The sequence below is a fragment of the Akebia trifoliata genome, chromosome 8, assembly GCF_017979445.1.
Source record: "Akebia trifoliata isolate Shusen 1 chromosome 8, ASM1797944v1, whole genome shotgun sequence".
In the NCBI taxonomy this organism is placed as follows: domain Eukaryota; kingdom Viridiplantae; phylum Streptophyta; class Magnoliopsida; order Ranunculales; family Lardizabalaceae; genus Akebia; species Akebia trifoliata.
In genome coordinates, this window is record NC_141382.1 from 51,920,341 (window position 1) to 51,928,863 (window position 8,523).

At 34.0% G+C, this 8,523-nt stretch overlaps 1 protein-coding gene across 1 annotated transcript; it reads right to left on the minus strand.

Moving 5' to 3' along the window:
- Positions 1–1,902: 1,902 nt before the first annotated feature.
- LOC147397702 (trimethyltridecatetraene synthase-like) lies at positions 1,903–5,734 on the minus strand. The gene is made up of 2 exons (XM_086449581.1): positions 4,765–5,734; positions 1,903–2,668 (listed from the first exon to the last, which is right to left on the minus strand). Exons 1-2 carry the CDS (start codon positions 5,674–5,676, stop codon positions 2,048–2,050), a joined length of 1,533 nt encoding a protein of 510 aa, XP_086305707.1. The 5' UTR covers positions 5,677–5,734; the 3' UTR covers positions 1,903–2,047.
- Positions 5,735–8,523: the final 2,789 nt, after the last annotated feature.

Genomic DNA, 8,523 nt, shown 5'->3' on the forward strand with positions numbered 1-8,523 from the left:
CAGTTAAATATGAAATAGGGAGTTTATTTATTTATATTTTTTTTTTTTCGGTAATGATGAATGACCCATTGATCAATGGTTCTAATCAATTCAAATGTCCAATAGTAAGGAAAATACATAGGGGTGAAACTTGGTTTGGTTTGAGCTCAAATTGAAACCAAACCAGCATAGGTCTGTTATACTAAATAAGAATTAGAATCAAATCAAATTCCATTGGAATCAAATCGAAGTAAAGTTGGTTTGGTTTGGTTTGGTTCCATGGGTTGTCGATATTATATAAATTATAAAAAAAAAATTTAATGAACAAAATCAATGTACAATAAACATAAAATTTCATATAATCATAAAAAAATCATTAATTTATTCATAAAAAGTTATTAATCTATATCCAAACTCCTAAAATAGTTCATAATAATTATTATATACCTATATATATATATTTATTTATTGCATAAAGATTTGATTCTCGGATTGATTCGATTCTATATAAATTGATCAGTTCTTTATTTTTGTAACTCGGAATCAAACTGCAACTTGTGTCAAACCGAACCAAACTATCGGTTTAATTTGATTCTCAGTATAAACCGGACCAAGTTGCACCCGTAGAAGTACACAGTTGTGGGTCCCATGCAATGACTTTGTTAACATGAACTCAAGTCAGTCTGCATGTAAATAATTGCATAAACTATTAAGAAACAACCAAACACCACTGTGAGAATATTGTGGCCACGGAAAAAAAATCAAGATATGGCCCACCTGAAAACAACTGAATAATATTTTATTATAAATATTTCGAACATTTCAAAATATTTCTCTCTTAACATCAATGGGCTATTCGGCTGAGAAATCTTCTTCTCTTAGGGTGTGTTTGATAAGCAAAAGTTAAACATGATAGTTAGCAACTCTCACAAGTTGTTAAAGATTATATGTTTGAAAACTTGAATGTCTCATGACTCACAAGAGCTGTCAACTCCCCAACTTCTTAAACTTAAAGCATTTCAACTTGACTAATAATTTTTTGACTCAACAATTTTCATTCTGTTTGTACTCGATTGATGTGGTATGTACACAAAATTATAAATAAAAAAAAATTCCTTGTGTTCCGAAGGAAAAGATCAATGGTTTTGTGCACCATGTTAATCGAGTACAGACCAAGTGAAAAAATTTGAGTCAAATATCACGACTCTTTTAAAAATGAAATAATAATAATAATAATAAAACGTACATAATAATTTTTATTGCAATAAGAATCAAATAATAATAAATAATTAAAATCAAATTTTGTCTTCAACCTCAATTAGGAATTTGGATTTTTATAATAAAAAAAGAAATTCTCCTATCTTCCAATGGAGTTGGAGCTCTATATAACTCCAAGGTGAATTATTGTAAAAATTATGATTAACACTTATTATCAATTTTCAAAAGTTGAACACTTGAAAGTCCGACTCTCCCGGTGAACTCCCACTTATCAAACAGACCCTTAGTCTTCACCCACTAAGACCTTGACATTTGTTCTTATCTATCATTTATAATTTGTAATCTTTATTGTAGTGGTTAGATTTAATGTATTGTAATAAGATGTGTTGTAAGATTAGGATTCGATTAAATTTGATATAATGTATTAATTTCTTTGTACCAACTCCTTAGTTTGTGAGACACCCTATAGATTAATCAACAATAGCTTGACTTGTAAAAATTGATAATTAATTATTAATCTGCCAATCTTGTTGCCGATTAAAAGACGAGGAAGTTCATTTCAGCTGCTATAAGCCCTATAGTATCCTTGGCCTTTATTTCTAAGGTAAGCTTGGTTTCAGATCTCTAAAATTATTCTCCCAGTCTTTTATTGAGAACTTGAGAAGCCCATATTTGATGGAAACAACGAGAAATAAAATTTAAAAAAAAAAAAAGAGCCCATATTTGATGGCCCATAAAATTTGGGATTGAAATTATCTCAAGTTCATATTTCTAATATGTTATTGAAACCATCAAACCTTATAATTCTCTCACTTATTAAGCTTAATGACACACCCAAACTAAAATATTATCACTGAGAATAAACATGAGAAGGAAGCCTGGGCTCGACAACAGCTACGAGTGGGATCTTTTTAGGTGTTGAAAGTCCAAAGATTTCCTCCATGTTCAAATCCATGTTGTCGGGCAATTTCCATACGAATCCATGCAAAAGATTAGCCAAACTGGATTGGATCACCTTTAGCCCAAGTGTATATCCGGGACACATCCTCCTTCCTGCTCCGAATGGCAATAATTCAAAATCATGTCCCTTAACATCGATGCTATTCCCTATGAACCTCTCGGGACGATATTCATTTGGACAATGCCACAATGTAGGGTCCCTCCCAATAGCCCACACACTAACAAAAGCTCGAGTCCCTTCAGGAATGTCGTAGCCTGCAATTTTGATAGATTCACGAGTTTGACGAGGTACAAGCATTGGTGCCACAGGGTGCAACCTCATTGTTTCCTTCACGATCGCTTCTATGTAAGGTAGGTTTGGGATGTCTTTCTCTTCTACCCATCTCTCCCTTCCAATCACCCTATCCAGCTCTTCTGTTGCTTTTTTGAAAATCTCTGGCTGCTTCAAGAGTTCGGATATAGCCCATTCCACTGTCACTGCTGAGCTTTCTGTGCCACCCGCGATCAAGTCCTATCGATCAATCAACAACAATAAGGAACCAATATCATAATAAACTCCTTTGTGTAAGTAATCTAATTAACATCAAAATAACAATCTTAATGACCTGTTGAATTACTAATTTTCAATTGATATGTATTGTTTAAAGGGTCTTGTTAATGTGTGTCCTAACAAAATCCTTGTTTAAAAACCAATGACCCATGGATTCTTGGGTGGGCCATGCATGACAATGACTATTACTTAATCTTAAATGAGGCGCGGAGTCAGGATTTTGTGTGGGGGCAACTAAGAGTAGAAAAAAAAATTGTGAGGGCAATTAAAAGTGAAAAAAATTATTGTTGCGCCGGGGGGGGGGGGGGGGGGGGGGGAGGGGGGCAATAATGGCAAATTTCATTATATGCAAGTTTCAATTAATTTGAGCTCGGGTGCAGTAAACATCAAAATTACATTAATTACCAATGTTGCATGGGGGCAAGTACTAAGAAGTAAGCAATGAGAGACAATCTCTCCCCTCACCACTCCAACACACATTTTAATTTTAAGATTTCAAATCTTAAAATGGATTGAGAGGCTCTCAAGGATTATCACAATGGATTTAACATGGCAGTCTTCTAGATTTCATGAAAAATCCCATATTCTAAAAAAGTTTAAGAAAAAATGGTTTTCGACGTCAATTTAAGGTGTTGAAAATGGACGGATATTGAACACCTAAATTAAGAATTAAAATTCAACAATGAAAAATAAGTTAATTTTTTTAACTTTTGAAATTTATAAAATTTCGTCCTCTACAATGCCATGGCACCCGATCATATTTTTGATTGCCTCAAAGTGATCCAATAATGAAATTTCATTTTTTTTAATTTGCAAGAAGGAGAGAGAAATTATTTTCCTATTTGCTACTTCATTTATGCCAAATGTCAAACGGTTGTTGGGCTGTTGGCAAAAAATACTCAATCCCAAGCCGCTGGACAAAAAAAAATTATGAAACTTGTTTTATTTAATTAAGAACTTGTTATGATCCTTGAAAAAAGAGAGTTACTATTACCACACCAAATCCTATATAAATCACTCAAAAAATGGCATATGCTTGGTGTGGTGTTAGTAAAAATTGATGTGGCAATAGTAACTCTCTAAAACAATACTGTAGTATAGTCATGCCCAAATCAACTGTCTAGTAGGCATTGAGATCTGTTTGATGTAGAAATCGAAGATCATGGTTTTGGGATGGCTATAGATACTGCAAGCATGCTGGCACAGAATCCTCCGTCATGGACTCTGTAGCAGTATGGGCCTAATACCTTGTGAACCTCAATTTGGCACACATATCTCTAGGATAATCTAAGGTCTTTATGTTTAGATGACGATGCTAAAGTGTCCCCCATGTATTATACTATCGTTTCTTTAATTAAGACCATGATCTCGATTTATAATCCACCTTGAACTACTACTTATCAAATAGAGTCCGAGTAACATTCAAAATTGACATTGCTTGGGACAGTGTTATAAATGCTTCTCAATCGTGTCGTGATGAAAAACATTTAAGATTATACAAACAAATTTACACCAACGATGTCTCAAAGACGATGTCAATTTCAATGACCCTTCAGCATTTTCCTATTAAATATAAACCACTAAATTTTATAAATTTCAACCATTCTTACTCATTAAAAAATAGAGTAGTGGTGTAGAGTGGTATCCCGTTCTCATACGTCAAAATTTTGAAGTAACGACCCTGATAACACTATGACACATATTTTTTTCGTATTTAATTCACATCCTTACTTGTTCATCAATGTTTGGGATACCTCCTTTGAAGACACCGGGACTAATCCAACAAAGAGGGTTCCTTTAAATTTTGATTTTTTTTAAAAAAAAAAAAAAAAAAAATTCCTTCATATAATAACATATACAAATTCTACGTGGCACGGTTTGGTTGGAGATTAAATAAGTCAAACTGTACAGTTAGAAGAAACATATGATGTCCACTTGACATGTTGTGATTGGGGGATTAAATTCATCGATCGGGTCCCCACCATCCTAACTGTGCATTACCAATAATGAGATCGTCACATCTATATATCTATCTAGGGTTAAAAAATAAATCATACCTGAGAGAAGGCCTTAACGCTGGTCCTAGTGAGCTTAACCTCGAGATTAGGATCATCAGCCAAGTGTAGCAAAACATCAACCATATCTTTAGGAACCCAATCCTTCACACCTGCCCTCCTCTCGTTATGTTCATCAATAACATGTTCAAGAAACCTATCAAACTTCTTACTCAACGCCTTCATACGTTTCACGTACCCTTGTAAATCCAAGAACCCGAGCCATGGAATCGAATCCCCAATATTTAAAACCCCATTAAGCAAGAACAACTCATCCAACATCTTCTTAAACTCCTCTGGAGTCACAATAGACGATTTAGATTCATTTTCATCTAAATATTTCTTACCCAATACAATACGACTTATAACGTTGAGACTAACATCTGATAGATAATCTTTCAGTGTAATTTTATTCCCAGATGATACATAAAGATCATTGATGAGGGATCGCATCTCTTCCACACGTATGTACTCATACGATTCGAGGCGTTTCGCACTAAATAACTCCATAATACACATCTTACGTGCTTGACGCCAGTATGGACCGTAAGGAGACCATGTGATGTCTTGGTAATTGTAAGTGGTGTATTTGCCTGCAGCGATTTTGGGTCGACCCGAAAAGCTGATGTCATGGGTTTTGAGAAATTCTTTCGCCATTTCTACTGATGAGGCTACAACAACCGGGTATGACCCAAATTTGAGTTGCATTAAAGGTCCGTATTTTTGGGAAAGACTATGGATCGAACGGTGGGGGAGGGATCCGATTAGATTGAGGTTACCGATGATGGGCCATGGTTTTGGCCCAGGTGGTAGGTTTAGTTTGGAACGACGAAGGTGGAGGCCTTTTAAGAGGAGAACTAGTGCTGCAAACCATGCTGCAACATATACAGACCATGATGGAATCAGAATCTCCATTGGTGGCTTTAGCTATGGTGGTTGTGGTGGAGATGGTGGAGGTGATGAGGCTATTTATAATCGAGGGAAGCAAGAAAGAAAGTCTAGTCTTCCACTTATAAAAGTCGACATACTTTAACATTTCTTTTTCTAACTTTTTATTTTATTGATGGCTATAGTTTTTGAAATTGACATGTTGCCCAAAATGCCCTTGAAGGTATCTTATATTTGCTTATGGTTGTTACAATGATGAAATCTGGCAGGGCCCTTAGCCACAAGAGACATTTCATCTGCCCCACCCTCACATATCTCAAGATTATGACTAAGAATTTATATGTTTAAAACAATTTAATATAAAAATTTGTTATGGGTTGAGACAACTCAATGCAAGACTCATGAGTTGACTCTAACAAGTGATGAAATTCATATAATGCTGAAGTTGGGGGACATTTCTGATGTGGAAGTGTATAAGAACCACAGATGTTTTTCATCCAGTTCCGACTCTATTTATAATTATAAAAGCTTTGATCTATAATTCTATATCTTTATTAATATTATTTTTTTACTAATATTATGAAAGGTATTTTAACTATTGCTTAAATAAAGACAATTACTATAGTTCAAAATTATATAATTTTATTGTTTTGACTTCAAGCAAAAATGGGACGGAAGCAATGTTTTAGAAATCGGATTGATAATCGAACCAAAATTTTGCTTTATTGGTTGGATCGGGTCGGACTGAGGTTCAATTTGGTCAAATCGATTTCTTACATTATATTTGGTTAGATAAGACCAACTTTTCTTCCACTTTTTAGTTAAGAAACTGTCGATTAAAAAATGATCGATTTTCATAGTTCAACATTAAATCTAGAAAACCAATCGTTCAAAACCAATTTCCAATTTTTAACAAACCGTACCATCATTTTTAAAATTTTCAATCAGACTCAATCTAACCGTTGGTCCAGTCTGATTTGTAAAATACTGGATGAAAACATTTGTCATGTATTTGTTAAGAATTGTGATAAACTGACGTTCTTTGAATGCTCTCTGATTTTGACAATTTACAGAATCATAAATCTTTATCCTTGTGTATCTCGAAGTAAAAAGGATCTATGATTCTTCAAAGGGAACGTACAAAAAAGGAGCATCGATTATCGCAACTCTTTTGTTAAATATTAATTTGAATCCAAAAAGCACTTTTGAATATTTCGAATAGAAAAACTCTTACTTAAAGCAATTTGTTGAATGAGTACTCTCAAGAGATGGATGTATGATGGAGATATACCCATGGGCCCACACCCATACCAACTCTATTATTTTGGTTTTAGGTGAAAGTTTTCACTTATAAAAAAGTCCTTCAAATGGCATTTTGGTCATGTCAAGATATTTTGTTTCTTCACGGTTGGTGAGGCGAAAGAGGACAGAAGGTGTTTACTTTGACTGTTGATTCGCTTTAGAAATTCGTAATTTCTAAAGAACTTGACTGACTTGGAGGGAGCGGAGACTTGGGGGGGGGAGAGTTGACGGGTCTTACAGGAAAAATAGGTGTGTCTTTCGTGGGAAACTAATCTCTCACATTAATTGATTATACTATCTCCGGTTTTGTTAACGTGGGAAGTTAATTGGAAGTTGATTTCAATATATCCAACCATTGAATCAAAGTGTTTAATGATGGGATCCATTTTATAACTTACTCCAACAACCATTCACAGCTGTCAATACAACTTATCAACTTATAGGTTCAATCATCAAGAAACAACTCACTTGATTGTGATTAATTGTATATTGGATTCATTTATTATTAAGTTGAGAGATAATTTTAACTATCATAATAATAGGGGGATTTGTTAACATGTGCCTTAAGGGCATACGTTGCTGCACTAAATGTTGGGAAAATTACTTAATGGTAAAATAAAATAATGCTAAAGTGACATCAAGATTGTACCTCATGTCACACATCCAGACAGGTACAATCTTAGACCTCATATTACACGGTAATGTCGAGATTGGACCTTATATTACAGACCTTAATGTGAAAGTAGATAAAATCATATATGCTTTTTCCCTTGTATTTATGCGTCCATGACATGAGGTCTAATCTTGAGGTCACTTCTCATATGAGTGTTTTGGCCATCCAATGAAAATTGTTTGAGTTACAGTCTTCTTTGATATTGTACATCTGTGGGGTTTATAGTTTTGTTGGATTGGATCAACTTGACAACTAAGAGTAACATTATTGTGATACCTTTTTTCAATGTGACACCACTCATTCAGATATTATAATCTTGTCCTAGAACGTAGGCGAACAATGATGTTGTGTGTATGACAACACGTGAGGGACCACAGCTTCAACATGTGTTACCTAAACACGAGGTTCACGAAGTACGATATCTTAAGCCTTGCTAACAATTCCGAACATGGAATACGGCAAAAATTCGATATGTATAGAAATTGACTTCTATTCGATTTTGTGTTTAAAATTTTAGTCAAAAATTCAATAAAAGAAAAAACATACGACATATTATTTATACATGTATCATACATTCAATTTAAAAAAAATTTAAATTAAAAATTTGATAACATGATGGTGATGGTAAAGGTGATGATAATAAAGATGGTGGTAAGGATGGTCATGATAACGAGGGCATTACGATTATTTTTCATTGATTTATATTAGAAGATCAAAGTCAAAGGACAAATCAAAGAGGTATTACAAATAAATGTAGAAGGACATATAGTTAATTTTGATAACATGAAAAGAACAAGTGTCATCTAAAATGGTGGGTTCCTCTAAAATTTTGAAGTGTGATCGCTTCAAAATTGGACTTGTGTTACATATTACAATTTACAAGTTTACATTTTACAATA

Excerpts from the sequence above, each read along its gene's own strand:
- LOC147397702 (XM_086449581.1), bottom strand. The coding sequence starts at position 5,676 with ATGGAGATTCTGATTCCATCATGGTCTGTATATGTTGCAGCATGGTTT. Across the intron at positions 2,669-4,764 it reads GCGTTAAGGCCTTCTCTCAG|GACTTGATCGCGGGTGGCAC; the intron begins GTATGATTTATT and ends ATTGATCGATAG.